This window comes from Marmota marmota, unplaced genomic scaffold (assembly GCF_001458135.2).
Source record: "Marmota marmota marmota unplaced genomic scaffold, marMar, whole genome shotgun sequence".
Classification (NCBI taxonomy): domain Eukaryota; kingdom Metazoa; phylum Chordata; class Mammalia; order Rodentia; family Sciuridae; genus Marmota; species Marmota marmota.
This window is the reverse complement of record NW_026000026.1, coordinates 44,798,926-44,818,492: the sequence shown is the minus strand read 5'-3', so window position 1 is coordinate 44,818,492 and position 19,567 is coordinate 44,798,926. Positions and strand designations below refer to the sequence as shown.

General features: G+C 37.0%; 1 protein-coding gene across 1 annotated transcript in view; it reads left to right on the top strand.

Annotated features, from left to right (window-relative positions):
- Positions 1-2,839: 2,839 nt before the first annotated feature.
- Ralgapa2 (Ral GTPase activating protein catalytic subunit alpha 2) overlaps positions 2,840-19,567 on the top strand; it is a 293,361-nt gene continuing 276,633 nt past the window's right edge. Inside the window, exons 1-3 of the mRNA XM_048811857.1 lie at positions 2,840-2,843; positions 3,761-3,955; positions 8,360-8,412. Of these exons, the coding sequence (XP_048667814.1) occupies positions 2,840-2,843; positions 3,761-3,955; positions 8,360-8,412 (252 nt within the window). The remainder of the gene's footprint in view (positions 2,844-3,760; positions 3,956-8,359; positions 8,413-19,567) is intronic.

Below are 19,567 nucleotides of genomic sequence, written 5' to 3'. Positions count from 1 at the left end.
TCCATGCACCTTTGATAGCCTTGGGTCTTTTTCTCTTTGAATTTCTTAGCACTTGACACAGTGCTAGCTACCATGGGTAGGAACTCAATAAATGTTTGAATGAATGGGTCAAGAATGTCTGTCTAAAGGAAGTTTGTGGTTATAGTCATTTAACTTCTGAGCAGAGCTATCCTTAATCTCTCTGCATCTTGAAGTTAGCCTTGCTAAAAATCAGGCTTTTGATTTTTTTTATAGTGTTCATTTTGTAGGGTGTTAAATTCCAGTGCCTGTGGTTGCCTCCCCCAAGACTTATGCTTAATCTATAAATATTCTTTTGATGAGTCTTTGGAGAAACAGGTGAATCAAGAATTGATTCAAGATTTTGAATTACAGATGTGAAACATTTGATGTTTATTCTTTGTTTATTCCTTTAATAATAATTAGATGTCTTCTGTGCGCCAGCTTTGTTCTTGGGGCTGGAGATAGGGTAGTGAACAAAACAGACAGGATCACTGCCTTCATGCAGTTAACATTCTCGTGGGGTGTGCAAAACAGTGCAGAAGTGAATGAACAAGGAGATAATTTTAACTACTCTTTAGTTCTATAGGGGAAGTTGTGTGAGGAGTACTCCCTGAGAAATCAAGAACCCTCAACATGTGTAGATGAATTGAGTGTTACTAATGTTATGCTTCTAACTTCACTGTGTTTTGGGTTACCTTGAATGCATATACTTGTCCTGCTAGTAGTGTGTGTGTGTTTTTTTTTTCTTTCTCCTCTCCTCTTCTTTCCTTCTCTGCCTTTCCCACCCCTTACCCCTCTCTCCCCCTTCCTTCCTTTGTGCTAGGGATCAACATGTAGAGCCTCATGCATGCTGCCATGAACTTTATCACTGAGCTATGTCCCTAACCCATAGTGAATGCTTTAAGCTCAGAACCATTTGTGCCTTGTCCACAAAAAGTTATTGGAAGGTGTGTGTTACCTGGACTTTTGGCTTCATGAGAGTATCATCAATATGAAGGCTTCTCAAAGTTCTTAAGAACTCTCTTTGTTCAGGTTGCTGATATTTCTAGTGTCTCCAGGGCACCAAAGGAAGACAAGGTAGGGAAGTTGTTGATCACCCAATAATCATTCTGTACCATTCTGTTGCATCAGCGTACCCACATTCCCCATCTTTATGAAATTGTTTGCTTGCTTAGGGCCTTCTGTGTCTGAAACCTGTTCATTGCAGAGCCTACCAAGCAAGAAGGCAGGGTAGAAGATGAAAAGTAAAGAGCGACATATGGGGTACATCTAGATTTCTTTGAGGAGGTGACATGTGATCCAGTTTCTAAAGGATGAGACTGAGTCAGCTGTATGAAGATCTGGGGATTGGGGTAGTAGCCTTTAGGAGCCCCAAATGAAGAACTTTGGGGTCACAGAAACAAGTCATAGTGTCTAAAGTGTAAGATGTGAAGGGAAGAGTATTGCACAATGAAGTTGATTCAATAGGAAAAGTTATTCAGGGCCTTGTGGGCTATGGTAAAGAATTTGGATTTTATTTTAAGTACTGTACTGAAGGCTAATTAGATGGTTTCAAGTATAGGAGTGATCTGACTTGGTTGCTATTAGTAAATTTTCAAGTTACCTAATATAGGGAATGGGAGAATGGTGAAAGCAGGGAGCCTAGGCAGTAGGTGGTAGTTATAGCCCCTGTGCTTATTCCTGGCAGTGTAGACCAGGCAAAGCCTTGGAGGGCAGATGCAAGTTCAGGGCTAGGACACATGTTGAATATGAACTGATAGGGGAGATTGGTGTGTTGGAGATGGGTGATGAAAGAGTGGACCCAGAGAGTGCTAGGCTTTGGTTTGAACAGCTGATTGCTGCTGATGCTTGGTGATACTAAGTTATTGAGATGGGAAAGCCTGACAGACTTGGAACTGTATCTGATGGAGATGTCTTCCCTTTGACAGTGTTTAATTTGAAAGGCCTTTTAGACTCTCACGTGATACATTGACTGTGAGGATAGGGCTCACAGCGGGAGATGTCAGGGTAGAAAATTGAAATTGAGAACCCTCAGCAGGGAGATGAAATTTATCTTTTGATAACCCTCAGGATTTGAGGGTTAGACCATTTCTTTCATATAGGTTTACAGTTTATAGTCATTATTTTATCTGTGTATTATAGGTCATATCTTTTATTCAGCTGATTAAAGAAAAATTTGAACTAAATATTGTGCTGGATACAGGGAATGTGAGTATATACCTAATAAAGAAGATAGGTGATTCAATCATAATCAATCCAAGAATTTTATTAACATTCCACTGGAAATGAAGTATGACATGTTTCAGAACAGGGGAAGAGCCAGGTGGAGATCATACAGCAAAGGTACAGAACTAGTCTGGGTGTGGGATAGTGATGTTTCAGTGATAGTGAATGGGAACTGACTGGAGTTATTGTGCTTCCAGCAGAGGAAACAATTAGTGGCAGATGGGCTAGCAGTTTGCACTGCAATTAAAATGCACAAAACCTTTCCTTGGAACTGGAAGATTCTGCATAGGGACTCTAGGATTCCTTGGCGAGCTTGTGTGGCTTATGAGAATGATAATGTTCATGTGGGTTGGTAATGCTAGTTTCATTGTTACCTGCTTCTGCACAGGTAAATTTGTTAGTTACTAGCAATTTTTACTGCTGTGCGCTCAGTGTTATTTTGGTGCAGTAAATATAACATCAGATTGGCAGCTTATATTACTTGCTAATGTGTGTGAGTTCAAAGAAGCAGGGAAATTTTTTTGCATGGAAGCCCCTACCATGATAACCAAAGAAAAATAATTCTTTAGATCCATCTGCATTATTGTTAATTTTATAGAAATTGTACACAGTAATGGGTATGTCTCCATATATTCACAATTTTGGAACAGCAAAAGCAATGACACCACTTTTACGGATGGAATATCAACACATTTTTTTTTTCTTGAGTAATCCTTGTAGAATTTTAAGGTGGGTCTTTTAATTTTCCTCAGGTTACTAGAATATTCTTTCAAAGCACTGACTCCTTGGTCAGGATCCTATAAATGACATAAGCAACCTTGTTAGCTGAGGAAAATGGCAAATGTGTGTGACAATGGATAACTACTCTGATTCCCAGAGTTGTGAAGTTTCTTTGGGGCTGATTGTTACTTTCAGCAGAAGTAGCCATGTTGCTGCTCAGACCTAAAGGTAGTTGTCTCTGGGCCAGTCCCCTGTATTACCCACTTATCTACTTGCAGTTCCTGATCTTAGCAAAACTGTCTGGTACAACAGTTTTGTCTGGTACAACAGGGACAACTTTAAGAACACATGGCAGGTCCCACAGTACCTGAGTAGGAGTAGAGGCTGGTCACCTTGAAACAGGAAGGAAGATAGAAAATGTGGGCCCAGATGAGCATGGCTGGGTGGATATGGTAGGGAGCATGTGCTGGTTCACTTGAGTTGATTACTTTTTTTATGCCCAGAGACACCAGCAACATTGTTTCCATAGGTACAAACCCATCCCTCTTCAAGGCCTATGTGAAAAACTGCCTTTTCCATAAACCTCCACATCCTTCTCCCCTAATAGGAAGTCATCTGTCCCTCCCCCAGACCCACTTACCTCCTCTACCTCTGACCTTCTAGTTGGCCTGTGAGTTCTGTGCCTACATCAGCTCTTATCTCCTTGACTCAGCCTCAGAGTCTCCTTTGTGGTGGTTGGTGCCCCAGTACCATTCAGAACCTCTTAGATGGAGAATAAACAAATGGGAATACTGTTTTGTTTTGCTTTGTTAAGGGGATAAGACTAGCTTTCCTTCATTTCTGAAAAGATTATTTCTAAATTCTGATAATTGTGTAAATGAAAACTTTTTCTTTTCAGATAATGTGGATGCAGGTGATCTTAAGCAGTTTTTTGAGACCAACTATTCACAGATATATTTCATCTTCTATGAAAATTTTATAACACTGGAAAATAGTTTAAAATTAAAAGGTAAGCATTTCTTTAATTTTCTAACGAAATTTTAGAAGTTGTATCTGTTACGAGCCATACGTTCTACATTTTTTAGCTTTATTTGTTTTCTTGTTAGGCCTTCAACAAAGCTGTGAGATCATGATGGACTTGTTGATATCTTTGTTTCCATTGAGTCTTCCCTTTTGCAGATGTTAATTGAACAACTAATAGGTAAAGAGAAAATAGTAAAGTGACCTGTAGAAGGTATAAATTCCAAAGGAATAATTTTATTTAAAAAGAAGAAGGAAAATTAATATGTGTACAGTATTAAAAATTCAGATTTCATTAGAGGGTTTGGAATGAAAATAGAAATATCTGCTTTGACCAGATTTTTTGTCCTCCTTTGCAGAAGCAACCTGCATGGAAAGTTTTATGCATATCTTTCCATATGTTATTAATGTCTTATGTTTATGGTTTTGCCTATATATAAAAAATTATTTGAAAGGCAAACTAAAAATGTTACATGTATATCCTTGCTGTGTATTTAAGTGGCAGGATAGTGTAGTTGGGGATCCAGACTAGCCCCAGGGGTTGACCTTTCTCTGGGGTGGCTTCTTCCTGTTAGCATTAAATAGGTTAACAGGTATCCTAGGATTTTAGAACAGAATTTGACATATTTACATGGTCAGTAAATGTTAGCTGGCATTACTACCTTCATCTTTTGTTTTCATGTTATCTGTTGGGGAGATTATTTTAATTAGGATAAACAAACCAAAGATCTTTTTCTACTCTCACACCACTCAGCCCAACATTCTGACATCTTATTTTCCAGTGGAAATTATCTGGGTGCCCTGTAACTCAATTCAGTCCTGATGCTGATGCTCTCTACTTGGAGATAGCATCAGATCTCACAGGTTAAAGTCTCAGTTAAGAGTCTCACACTGCCCCCACTTCAGATTGCCAGTCACAAGCTCCAGGTTGTGACTTTTTCCTGTGACAACTGGCTATAATTAGGGGTTCCTATGACTTGCTCCTTGGGTTTGATTAATTGGCCAGAACAATTCACAGAATTCAGAGAAACACTTCCTATTTACTCATTTATTATAAAATGTTTACCCATTTATTACAAAGGATACAAATGAATAGTAAGATGAAGAGATACTCAGTGATGTCTGAAAGGGTACAAGGTGACCTTTTTATGTAAGGAGAAAAAAATAAGATGATGACTGTAGACACAAAGACATATTAAGGTTGAGAAGAAAAATGGAGGGGCTTCCTGTCAGATGCCCCGATTCCTCCAGTCAAACAGAGGTACATGTCAAGTGTGGAGGGGAAGGGATTTGGGACTAGGCAACAAGGTGGGCTCTGACCCACAACAGGTGTCTTATAGTCTTAGTGAATGCTGTGGACTCAAACTAATCATCAAGTCATATGTGAGCATGTGCCCAGGATACCAGTGCGTTTTATTTTTAATGGATTTCTCAGTCCCCACCCCTGTCTCTGTGATGTATAAATTAATGTAACTCTTGAGTTTGAGTTTTTCCAAATTGGTAAATATTTCAAATATAAAATGGTTTGATATTTATCTTGTTTCCTACTCTTACCCCAGTTCATTTTCTCTCTCAGGTGTGTGGAGGAGAAAAGTGTGATATTGTGTACAATTTAAATAGTAAAGATGGGCTGGGGTTGTGGCTCAGTGGTAAAGCGCTTGCCTAGCACATGTGAGGCACTGGGTTTGATCCTCAGCACCACATAAAAATAAAAAAAATAAATAAAGATATTGTGTCATCTTAAAAAGAATCTTTTAAAAATAAATAAATAGTTAAAAAATAGCAAAGAAAATTAAAACCCCAGATTAAAAAATATATTCTACCAAAACCCCCCTCTTTTTAAAGGGTTTCCCCTTCTTTGTCTTTCTCTACTGTCCTCTTTCTTCTTTCTTCTGTCCTTTTAGAAAAATTTGGCTGTTTATGACTATCACTTAATTTGTGCTGCATAAGAAACCACACTAAAACTGAATGCCTTAAAACAGTGTTTATGATTCTCTAGGTATACAGGAAGTTCTTCTTAATTAGACTGGCTCTTGCCTGTGAGGTCAGCTAATATTGGATGGCCTCCTTCACATAGTCTTGTGATTGGTGAGCTGCTGATTAGCATGCCTTAGTTCTCCATACAGCTTCTTATTACCCAACTAGCAGACTAGGTTGGACTCCTTCATTTGGTGGTAGAGTTCCAGGCTCAGCAACTTTCTCACATTTGCTAATGTCACTTTGGCCAGAGCAAGTCATATGGCATCCCAGATTCAAAGGATAGAGAAAGAAATATCTCTTGAAGGGAGGGGAAAGATTGTGTTCATTTTTTCACTTTATCACAGGACTCAATGAAGAACCACTAAAAACAGGGTGACATTTTTGAAGTTTTTTTGCTTTTAGTATAATCTGTTATATTGAAAGTGTGCCCCCAAAAAGAATAAAAAAGAAAACGTTTATTAGGCATAATGAAACCACTTTGTGATAACTTCAACTTTCTAGTTATTCATGCCAAAACTTGGAGTTATTAGCTCTACTTTCAAAATATATCCAGAACCTTTGGCCTTGTCTCATTGCCTATACCAGTAACAGTGCAACTCCTGTTATCCTATCACAGACTATAGCAGTAACTTCAGAAAGGATCTCCTTGTACCTTTCCCTACCCCCAAATCTCTTTTAAAGAGTAGCTGGAGCCATGCTTTAAAAATGTGAGTCAAATCATAACTCTGTGGCTCTAACCCTCAAATGGCTTCTCATTCCCAAAGTTTTTACAGTGACCTCAGGCACTACCTAATCTTCCTTTACCCTGCTTACTCTCTAGCCTCAACTGCTAGAATCTTCCCTTCTTTACTCCAGCCTCAAGGGCCTTCTGGATGTTTCCTTATCCTGCCAGACATTCTCAGCCACAGGAACTTTGTACTGTCCGGTCCCTCTGCCTTGAGCATTCATTCCTCCCTCAAATTTCCATATGGCTTGCTTCCTTACTCCCAGTTTTCATATAGCTTGTTTCCTTACCTCTTTGAATCTTTACTAACTTGTTACTCTACCAGAAAGGCATTCCTTGCCTTCCCTAATCAAAATTGCACACCACCCCTTTTTGATTGCTCCAACTTCTTTCCCTCTTGGTTTTTCTCACTTATTAATTAATTAATTATTTTTGAAAGTCCACCTTCCCTGGCAGTTTTATTTTATTTTTAATTGATTTTTTAAAAAAATAAATGACAGCAGAATGCATTACTATTCTTATTACACATATAGAGCACATTTTTTCATGTCTCTTGTTGTACATAAAGTATTTTCACACCAATTCATGTCTTCATACATGTACTTTGGATAATGATGTCCATCACATTCCACCATCATTGCTAACACCCTGTCCCCTTCCTTCCCCATCCACTCCTTTATAGAGTGCCTTCTGCCAGAATGTAATCTTCCTCAGGGCAGGGATTGTTGTCTCTTTTGTTCATTTCATGTAGCTTCAGGGGCTAGAATAATCCCTGAAATATAGACATTCTTTGGTATTTGTTCAATGAGTGAATGAAACACTTCACAGAACTGTGGAGATTCCATTATATCAGGGGCCTGTAACTCATAGTTTGCTGCCTGTTTTTATAAATAAAGTTTCACTGGACACAGCTATACCCATGCCTAACATTTCTAAGGCCTTGGGTTCCATCCCTAGCACTAACAAACAAACAAACAAAAAGCAGTGTGCACATTTTAAATAGTAATAGTGCTGAACTGCTTTCCACTATAAAGATTATATAAACTTATATCTAAGTCTTATATAAATTAATCTATGTATTACCTGTGGCTGCTTTTGCATTATAATATCTGTATTGAGTGATTATAAGGAAGACTTAGAAAACCTTAAGTGTTTACCAGAGAACCGAAACCTGAAGTATTTATTTTTAAGAAAAAGTTTGCTGATTCCTAAGGTAGATGATGTAAGCTGAGCACAAAGCACACAAATTCTGGTATAGAGAAGACAATAAATGGTGACTGTTCCTGGAGGTGTTGTGGTGATTATTATTGTTATTATCAAAAGAATAGTATATCATTGCCCAAAGAGATACTGCTTTTTACAGATGTTACTTGCTGTATGCCTGTTTCTGTGACCAAGCTAGAACTCTTTGTTTTTGCTGTCATTCAGCCACAATTTGAGCTAATAAGTAACTAGTTGAGAAGTGAATGAATTATCTGCTCCTGGTTGAGGAACACAGAAGCTGTGTCTAGCAAGGGGCAGTTCTGGTCTGCTCAGTTGTCATTGCATTTCTTATATGCTGTCTTTAGGTATTTTTGTATAAATTAATGTTTGTTGATGCTTACATGTTTCAAGGTGATTATTAACATAATGTGTAGTAACCTAGAGTTTAAATGTTATCTTGATAACTATCTTCTTTTACTGTTTCAGGGAATAATAAGTCACAAAGGGAGGAGCTGGACTCCATCCTCTTTCTTTTTGAAGTAAGTTTTGGTTAATTCTTTCAGCTTTTAAGATTTTTATAAAAGAGAGATATTTTAGATTTTTAATTTCATTTGAAAACAAATAGAAATAAATGGCTGTAGGTGGATGTGTTCTTCCTTCTTTCTTTTCTTCCTACTTTCCTTCCACTTTTACAAACCATGCAGCAAAGAATGTTCTTGTGATTTTTTTAATAACATGGGAAATTTTTTCCTGTATAGCTAACTATAAGTGAAGTTATTAGATGGATGAATTAAGTATGTCTATTTTAAGGGGTAGGGATGTAGCTTAGTGGTAGAGTGGTTGCCTAGAATTTCCAAGGCCTTGGGTTCCATCCTTAGCACTAACATAAACAAACAAAAAACTGTGCACATTTTAAGTAGTAATAGTGCTGAACTGCTTTCCATTATAAAGATTATGTAAACTTAATATCTAAGTCCTATATAAATTTCCTCTGCTGGAGATGATTTGTCTTTTGATAAATGCAGACCTCATTGTTTTTATATGTATATTTTCTGAATACTAATAAGGTTGTGATTTTTATTTGTATCTGAATATCTGTGTGTTGATAATATTCTCTTCAAAGCTGGCAGAATGTTTAGCTGCAGGTTTCTTTTTTTTTTAATATACTTTTATTTTATTTATTTATTTTTATGTGATGCTGAGGATCAAACTAGTGCCTCACATGTGCTAGGCAAGTGCTCTACCACTGAGCCACAACCCCAGCCCTTGCTGAAGGTTTTACTGTATTAAGCTTAAAATCTTTCTTACCTAGATGTATTAGTTAAGTGCCTGATTATGGGTATACAAAGAGCTACCCTCAGAACTGAATTATAAATTCTGAAAGTTAATTGTTGATTGTCTAGAAATTACTCATGTTTAGAAGTACTTAGGTTGGTGTGACAAGAGAAACGTTTTTGGCTATGGAGGACAGGCCAAATATGCACTTGCTGCAGAGTTGGCTGGAGGGGAAGACCAGGGCGGGAAAGCTTTCTGTGGGAGAATGGTGAGTGGCTATTTGTGTTTATGAAATAAAGCAAGATATGGGAACTTGCCAGCTCAGGACTTGGCTCATGACTGGTGCTTAATAACATGGTTCTCCTCTTTCTCCTTTGAGAGTGGTACTCCTTCCCCAGAGTAACAGACATTGATTCATGGTATATTTTATGGTGGTTATTGTGTTTCCTATGGTTACCCTCCTGTTAATGAACCCTCTTCAGAGGAGTTATTTTTAAGAGGAGCTTTAATTAAGTCTACTACTTAAATATGAATATGCTGATCATCATTTGTTCGAACTCTTCTGTTAAATTCAATTATTTTTTTTCTCTAATGGGTGATGCAAATGTGAGTTATAGAATATGCTAATAAAACCTGTACTGCTGATACCCTCCTTTTTGTCCATTTCGTGGACTAGAAGGTACTTGGGTGCTCCTCCTTGTTGCCATCCTTCCTTAACTCTGTAGGCAATCACTCCCTAGAAACTTATCAGTGGCTGACAATGGCATAGTATTTACATATAACCTACACACATTCTTCAATATACTATAAATCATTTCAAGATGACTTATAAGACTTAATATAATGTAAATGCTATGTAAATAGTTGTTATACTATATGATTGAGGGAATGGTGACAAGGGAAAAAAAAGCCTATACAGTTCTTGGCTATTGTATTCTCAAATGCTGACACTTGACTATACTTTCTAGGATTCTTATTTAAACTTCTTGTTCTATCTTTTCTGTCTCTTAAGATTGCTTTTGTTTTCTCTTCCCCAAATCTCTTGTGTTGCATTCTGGGAAATCTCTTCAATTCTTTCTTCCAGTTCACTAACTCTTTATTCAGGTCTAATCTATTGCTTAACTCAGCTATTGAGCTGTAAATTTCAATGATATTTGTTTCACATTTTCGTAGGTTTTTGAATCGGTATTGTTACGTAGCTGATTACTTTTGATAGCCTCTTGACCCTTGTTCCTTTTTAGACATTTAAAAAATTTTCTTAAATGTTTACTGTATAATATTTCATATTTTATATCTGACAATGCTAATATGTGAAGCCCCTAATGGATTAAACCTGTTGGCTATCTCAGTTGTCTCTCACTCAGAGTGACTTTTTTTCTTGCGTATTTTGTGACATTTGATTTTGAGATCAATATTAATTGGACACAGATCCAGTATTTATCAATTCTGGTTTCCAGATGGTTTTTCATTTCTTTGGCCAGGAATCTAGGACTGGTCTTGATTGGGATCACTTTAGCTTCCTTTGAGGGTCCTGGTTTATTAATGACATTTCAGGTTCAGGCTTACTCTGGGTTGGGGCCTGGGGTCTGGAGGGAACAGACATCTGGAGATTCTAGTGCTGGTTTTGACATTAGCTCCCTGCTACCCTCCATTCTTTTCCTTGCTTGTTGATCTCAAGTCAGATTGTGGTTCACGTTTTATCTCCCTCACTCTTCCTTCTTTGTTCTCTTCCTCTACTAATCTTTTTAGTCCCTTATTAGTTTCTCTAATGTCTCAAGAATTATATTTATTGATCCCAGGGCTAGCTGTCCTGCAGCAGAAAAGTCCTTCTGGCATCCTAGTTCTTAAGTCTCTCACAGAAGTTTCAGTTCCTTCCCTTCAAGTCCAAAAATTCTAGAGCAGGGAGGATTATTAGTGATACATTAACTTTTACAGAGGATTAGTTGCCTGTGTAATAGAACAAATATATATTATTCAAAGCTTCATAAAGTTTTCATTTTGTTTAGTAAACAAATGAATATATTATGCTCAATTGTCTGTCTCTCACTTTAGAAGGGAGGTTGTTCTTTGTATGTTTCATTATGGGTATCTTTCTTTCTACATTAGTGCCATATTAAGAAATGGTTTGTGAGGGCTCCAGAGTGACTACTTATCAATATGTAAATAATTGGGAAAGGCTTCTTTTAGAAGAAGTAGAATTTATTTTATTAAGATGTATCATTACAAAAGGGATATTATGTAGGAATATTTTATAAACAGGAAAGAACTGTAAGAAAGTAGAGAAGTATGGAAATTAAGAAGGTACAGAAGAAGAGTATGTATGTGAAGAGAGCTGCAGCCTGCTTTTGTCAGGAGCAAACTGAGAGGGAACCTTTGGAAACAGAAATAGTAGTTTTGGATGTAGCAAGCTTCTGGAGGTATTTCAGTGTTTTGGTAAAGTAAGTGATATGTAATCAAGGCTACTAGTTTAGCCCAGGTCACAGTTTAGGCAGTCAGTAGACCTTTCCATCTGCCTTTACATCCAGTAGGCGCACATGTATCCTTTGGAGGTTGACCTTCTAACTAGCTGTCTTTGCTTTAAATATGTGTACCACCTAGGGTTTCTATTATTGTTGATTCATGGAGGTGTTTATCACAAATTTTACTATGGTTTTGAGTCTTCTTTTAAAAACATTTCATCCATGATTGTTATATGTTTCAATTGGAGAGGTGGGGTTGATCGTGTGGAACCCCAAAACATGAATTTATACTGCTATCTTGAGCAGACTGTAAATGTTTTTCATAGACCATCCTGTTTAATCTTTTCCTTCTGAAGTAGGTTCCATTTTAACCTGTTATTATGGATAAAAAATTGGGATGGGGTGGGTGGATTTGTGGTCTGTCTTAACATTGCATATTTGGCAAATGGTAGAGCAGGGAGTTAGCCTGTGGTCTGATTCTAGAACCCATATTTTTAACTTGCGGCCACACTGTCTACCCCTTAAGTCTGGATATTGTCTTGCCTCTCAAGCTGCATTCTACCATCTATGTCAACATGTATTCATTGTTGTATAGTCCATTCAGTCATTCATCAGGCACAATCTGCTGGGTTCTACTGTGGTAGGCACAAGTCTAGGTGCTGCAGATACAACAGTGAGCAAGATAGAGAGCCTCTTGTCCTCATGAACCATATGTAAACATTTCATGATAAGCTGAAGAGTCCACCAATAAGAATGAATTTACATCAGAACTCTAGGAAAGACCTGCTGAGTTACAAAATTCTGAATGCCCATTTCATAAGTGTGATGTTGGTGGTGGCCCTTGAAGTAGTTACCTGTGTAGGGAAAGAAGGGTTGGGGTGAAAGTGTAAGATACCTGGTGATAGGCTTCAAAGTAAAAGAATTCATTTGACTTTGAGAATCTTCTGGATTCAGCTCTTGAGAGGTTATTTTAATGGTATCCAGTGTTTGTTTTAATCTGGTGTAAGACACACAGATATGATAATAATTGCCATGAAGGGAGAAGTTTTAATCATGCACACAGTTCTCTAAAAATAGGGTATGGAATGCCACATAGGGCCACCCCAAGGAGCACCAAGGGGAATTCAGCAGGCAAAGAAAAAGTGGAACTGAGGGCACGTGCTTTTGTTGTAGCTTTGCAAGAGGGAATGGTCAAGGCAAGGTAGGCAAGCTAAGTAGGTTTAGAATTGAATAACTTAAATAATTTCAGCAGACTCTGGGTCATAGGGGTGGCACTTGGTTGTCCAGTATCTGGCTTCTGAGTGAGTATAGAAGGGACATAGTGTCTCAGAGTGTGAGAGCACATAAATGGAGGTAGGCTTATGGGCTTGGGGATTGGTTGGTTGGCATATCAAGAGCATACTCTTGGACACTGTCTCTAGGACTTAGTTAACACTGGTAGAGGATATTTTTCCCAGGTCAGTAATGCCTCAGATGTCAGAATATTAATACAGAAAATATAGTTAATACAGGGACATCTGTCATGTTGTATGCCATTCCCTTTGAGTAGAGAAATAGAATAGTTCAGAGGTATACATATATGGTTAATAAAGCTACTAGAATCTGATATCATAGAATTTCCTTACTTTCCCATATATAGAAGTTGTTTAATTTTAAAAACTACCTATGTTCAGGCTACTCACTCAGTTGTTTTCCTGATCCCAGAGTTAGACATTATGGATAAACAGCACAGTTGTTTTCATTATTCCTTATTCTAAATTTTGTATGAATTATTCCCCAGTTTAAACCCTGTTTTTATCTTGTCATTAACCTATCTGGAAATCTGAATGGGTTCTTTATAATCTGTAAAGTGGGGCCCAGCTGGTCAAACACTGAATGTCCTTTCCTTAGGTCCTAGTATCACTTTCATTCACATTTTGCTGCTGTTGTGACTCCATGGAAGTTCTATGTCAGGCTCAGGCTGCTTTGCCCCTTTGCCCTTTTTTGCATAGTTTAACTTCTGTCTCTTGATTTATGCAACTCTTCTTTTTGAGATTGCCCTTTGCTCTTCCCTCAGTCTGGCCTATTCTTTCAGACTCTGTTCAGACTTACCAATTTCTTCTGGCAATTCTCTAAAAGTGCTCATCCTTCCTGTGAACTTGTATAACTACACCATAATGTGTTACCACTGATCATAGCTGGATGTTCTTATTTATCCCTAAATGTGGCCATGTCTTAGCTCCTTTTTTAATGTCTTAATGAGACTATACAGTTCCTGAGGCTGGCAGCCATTACATATAATCCTTTATATTCCCCACTGTGATTTGCACTTGATAATATTTATTGTTGGATTAAAGTCTCTTAAATTCTCAGCTTCTCTCCTATGGAGTTATTTGATACTTTTGTGTAAATTTTTTTTTGTTTTGTTTTCTCACCTAGAACTCTCTAGATTAAAAAAAAGATAGGAAACAAGTATCAAAAGAACTGACTAGTTTTATTTGGTTTTAAATTTTAAATTGATTTGACTCTGATTAGCCTTTAAACATCTAATCTTCTCATTTGCTTTGCCACAGTGATGGGAGTATTCTTCATCTGCATGGTCCAGTTAGGTAATCACCTCATGAGGACTTGAGTGCTCAAAATGAAAGTAGTGCAACTGAAGGACTTAATTTTTGCCTTTAATAATTTTATTTGATTTATATTTAAAATAGCCACATGTGACTATAGACTACAGTGCTGACACTACAATTTTCCATTAGAGCTCTATTACTTTGAAAGACTGTTCCTTTGTAAAATCCTCAGCATCCTATATATCTGTGTCCTTGCAGAGCAGGGAACTTTAGGGGCTAGGGTATTATTAAATAGTTTCTCTGGGCTTCCTGTTATTACCAGAGTACCCTTGGCTGAGGGAAATGAGCATTTACCTTCATAAACTGGAGGCACATATGTTCAGGGTGGTTTTCTGCAACCACAAAACTGAAAAGGTATGCACAATTTTATCTACTATTTTCATTCTTGCTTTAAGATTAAAATAATATTTAATTATGGTCAATCAAGTTACTTAGTAATTTCATCTTCCTACCATACCTTCCACTTCTCTCCATCTATTCTCTTCATGCCAAGCTTAAAAAAAATTCAGGAAGTTAGCCAATCCCAAATAACCAAATGCCAAATGTTTTCTTTTTTTTTAACTTTTTTAAAAACAAACTTTATTATTAATTTTTAAGATTCAGTCTTTCAAACATTTATAAACCTTTTAGATATTCTTTTTTTAAAATTTATTTCTTACATACATGACAATAGTGGAGTACATTACATTCATAATTATCCATTCACAGCATAATTTTTTGTAACTCTGTATATAATGTATGTTCACGCCAAATTATACCATTATACATGAGCTCTCCTGGTTTTTTTTGCATACAATTCTTAATACACCTTTATACCACAATTGATCACCTCTCTATTTGTATATAAGGTATGTTGACACCAAATTCACATCTTTATATATGTATTTTGTATAATGATGACTATCTCCTTCCACCATCCTAGCTATTCCCTTTCTCCCTCCATTGCCCTCCCACCCCTATTCCCTATCTAAAGGTAATTTTCCTCCTACGCCCTCCCTCCCTACCCCACTTTGAGTCACCCCTCTTATATCAGAGAAAACATTTGGCATTTGTTTTTTGGGGATTGCAAATGCCAAATGTTTTCTTTGATATAAGGAGGCTGATTCATAGTGGGATAGGGAGAGGGAGCATGGAAGGAATAGACAAACTCTAGATAGGGTAGAGGGGAAGGGAGGGGGCATGGGGTTAGAAATGATGGTGGAATGTGATTATCATTATTATCCAAAGCACATGTATAAAGACATGAATTGGTGTGAATATACTTTGTGTGCAACCAGAGATATGAAAAATTGTGCTTTATATGTGTAATAAGAATTTTAATGCATCCTGTTGTCATATATAAATAAAAAAATAAATAAAAATTCAGTGTCTTTTCAGGATGCTGCATGGGGTTTCTTCTTTTCTCCTCCTTTGGTAGAGAGAGAGTCTGGTTTGGTAAGCATTGAGGTAAGAGGCAAATTGCAGCAGATGAACTAAACAACAAGTGTGAGTGCCAGTGACATCTGGGCTTCTTATGGGCATACAGAAGAAGGAAAAGTATAATACTGTACACCAGGGTTTGTTTTCTCCTTTGATATTAAAGATACCAACTGGATTGTTTGAGATTTATTCCAGGCTTCCCAGGTGCTGACGCCCTTTGCCCCCCTGTAGTGTGATGATAATGATGGATTGGATAGCAAGACTCACGTGTATGCAGTCTTGCTGGGTGTAGTTATGTTGGGGGAGTCATAATTTGACCAGTGGTGAATCCTGGGCTATAGTGGAATCTATCTTACTATAATGGAATTCGACACTGGGTCCCTTGTTCTTTGTTGCTCTGAGTGAGCTTATATAGATTGTGAGTTTAGCCTCTAATTCTTTTCCTTAAAGTAGGGGAACAGGACTTTTAATGACTTTCTTGATAATAGTAACACAACTGGATCCAGTGCAGTGCCTGGATTTATGCAAAAGTGGGTGAAACAAATGACTGGGTTTTACTTTCTGTGCCGTTGCTTTGTCTGTGCCATCCAGTAATTTAATGTTGATTTTATTTCCCATACAAAAGTTATTTCTAACTTTTCATATTTAGTAGCACTGTTCTACTTCTGATATTAATAGTAAATTTCTTGATGAAAAACTAGAATTAGGAACATAATAAGTTATAAACAATTCTGAGATACTTATTTCTTCTTATTCACATTCTCCTTTTTGCTTCTTTGTTATTGTTGTTGTTGGAACTGTATATCTTTTCCAATTCTTTGAAAATGAAAACAAATTAGAAACTTCTGTGGAGTTTCAATGAAAATGCTTGGACTGAGCCCCAGCTAACACATTCAGGCCCAGGTGTCCTTCAGAATTAGGTAAGAGTCCCTTTTCTTTCTTTATATAAAGAAAAAGCTAGTGCCCTTTCATACAAACAACTAATACATAGCAGGGCAGTGGAATCATATTTTATCAATTAACTAGTTTCTACAGCTTCTGCTTTCCTTTGCTTGACTTTTCATTACTTACTCCGGGCTCGCCAATGTGCATATGTCCTCCACAGTGCTCCTTCTGCTCCATACCAAAGGTAAAGGACTTGCTTCTACTCTCAGGTTATTACTGCTTTTATTTCTTTTTTCCATAAGGACCACTTTACTATTATTGAATGGAGGAGTGACAAGAACAAATAAAATGAACGAGAAAAGCAGATTTTTCTGAAAACCCTTACACTTTCAAGTTCTTATTAAAGATTTCAAATATTTGGATGCTTCAGTTGAGTTTTTTTGTTTGTTTGTTTGTTTACAAAGAACAAGTCAAATTTTGAATGCACTTCCTAGGTCACTGTCATAATCCTAAATCATAATTTTAAATGATTGATTGCAATAGAGAAAAAGCTAATATCAATTCAAATTTCCTGGAGAATATTAAAAACAATCAAACAAACACAGACAACTCCTTTTGTATTTCCACAGCCATTATGAGGTCCAATTGGCAAGGAAAATGCCACTGATGATCATGACTGGAATATTGAGTTACCTTTATAATATGGGAGTAATGCATTGTAGCTATTTGAAATGATAATGGAGGGGTATAATTATTCTGACCTTTCTCATAATGTTGGTCACACTTGTGGTTTATGATGACATTGAATTATTTTGGGAATAATCCTAAATAATAACATTATTATTATGGCTTAGTGTGATCTACCCTAAGATACTCCTCAAGTCTCATCTGCGGAGATTACAATAGAGGGCCAGCCTTATGGCCAGTTGTGACCTTTCCCACTGGTCTCAAGTATTGCTGTGGTGGTGAATTAGTTCTGTTTTTGCTCTTCAGTGCTGCACCCTGTACTAGGTACTGGGGAAATACTAAAGCACAGGGCCTGGATCTTTTATTTCTGTGTCTGTTTTTGATCATGGAGTGTGTGTGATATCTACAAACTGGAAAATGAAAACAGAATAAAATGTCGAGTGTTTGCGGGAGATTCTTTGAATACATTTTTCATGGTAAAAAATTGATTATCGTATTGTAGTATGTTAGTAATTTTTATTATAGTATAAGTGTCTGAGTTTTAAAAGGAGCATTTTCAATGCATAATTTATCTTTCAAACTTAATATTCAATACTGCAGTCTTCCTTATCCATCCAGACTTAGAGGTGAGAAACTTGGTATTGACCCAACGAGATATACTGAATTACTCAGTTCACCTTGGGGGAAGGGAAACTGGAAACAAGATGTTTGTGGAAGTCTGAAATTACATTCTTGTGATTACCTGTTGCAGCACAGGTGCCCTAAGCTTCCTGGCATGCTGGCCCCTGTCATGTAACATGCCACTTGACTTGTTGGTAAATGACACCCATGAAAAGAAGGTCCTGTAGAATATAGCACTAGCAAGTGCTTCCAAGAATTCATTTAGGGCAGATGGTGGAAACCACATCAAGGCTAAATATATGGAAAATTTACAGTAAAGCTTGAGCATACTGTATTGTTAAAAAACAAAACAGAAGATGTAAAGAGCTTTTATTTTTCTCCTTTTAAATTGATTAAAATTAAATGTGTCAACACAATTTGAATGAGTTAATTTTTTTAATATACATATAGAAGGGAGTGGTATAAATACTTGCCATCTGGTAAAATTTCTGTCACTTGTTTTCTGCTTGGATATGCAGCATGGTAGCTGTTACAGTGACACCTAGTGTTTGTTGAGCTTGTGACACTGAACAGGTTAGAAAGGAAGAGCTTAGATTGAAGCCTTGAGACCTTGGGCATTCACTGAGTGAGCGTGACAGGCTAGTTGGGAGTTGACCTACAGGTGTACAACACTTTCTAGTTGAACTAATGTCAGGCATGTAAATCCTCTAAGTTTCTGGGATGGTGAAAACCAGGTAGTGGTCTTTCACTGGGCTTTTGTTATTTCTCTCTGGTTACTTATGTAGAAATTCTCTGGAAATGAATTTTTTTTTTTCTTTTTGTAAACTTAAATTTTCAAACTTAAATTTGCACAGAAACTACAGCCAATTCATTGTGCAGGTTACCAAAATTAGAAAGATTTGAAAGATGCAGTAGTGTTCAGCCAGAATACGGAAGCTTGTGTGAAATGAAGAATAGCATGGCAGATGTAGCTGTGACTATAATCTCCTAGGTGAGAGTCTGTGTGGAAAGAAGTATCCTCTTGGATCTGTTGTAGTGGGTGCTTTCTTTAGGGCAAAACCCACCGATTATTGTGTAGTATTTATGCTTCTAATTTGAGGATTTGTGAAGATTGCTGGATATTCTCTCATTAAATGTGAAGAGTAGTGCAATTCAGTTTTCTTCAAAAAGAGATTAGATAGTTGCAAGATCTTAAGCAAAGTAAAAACATAACCTCTTAGAATTTATCAGGTGCCTATATTGCTAAGTTTTTGAATATTGCAGTTTTCATATCTAATAAAATCTTTTGAATATTGCATCTTAGTACTTAATAAAATGTTTTCTTATATCTGTTTATTTTATTCAATATTGATGGCATTTTCTCCACTCTGTGGTTCTACACATCTCATGTGGTTCTACACATCTTCTGCCTTTTACCTCCACCTTTGTTCAGACCCCATTTCCCTGATTGGAGTATTCTATTAACTGGCCTCCAGGCTGTGATCTTCTGTCTCTTCTGTTTCCCTCACCCATCTTGAATGGTCTCTGTGTGATATAATTCTAGTTTCTGTTGCCTTTAGGACAAAAATTGAACTCCCACTACAGGTTCAAGGCCCTTTCTGAGTTAGCCTCTGCCTCCCTCTCAATTCCTTATCGCTTATTTTATTTCTGTCTCCCTTAGCAACTTCTCAAAGATTCACCAGACAAAAAGCAGGGCTTTTTTTTTTTCTTTCTTTCTTTTTTTTTTTTTTTTTTTTTTT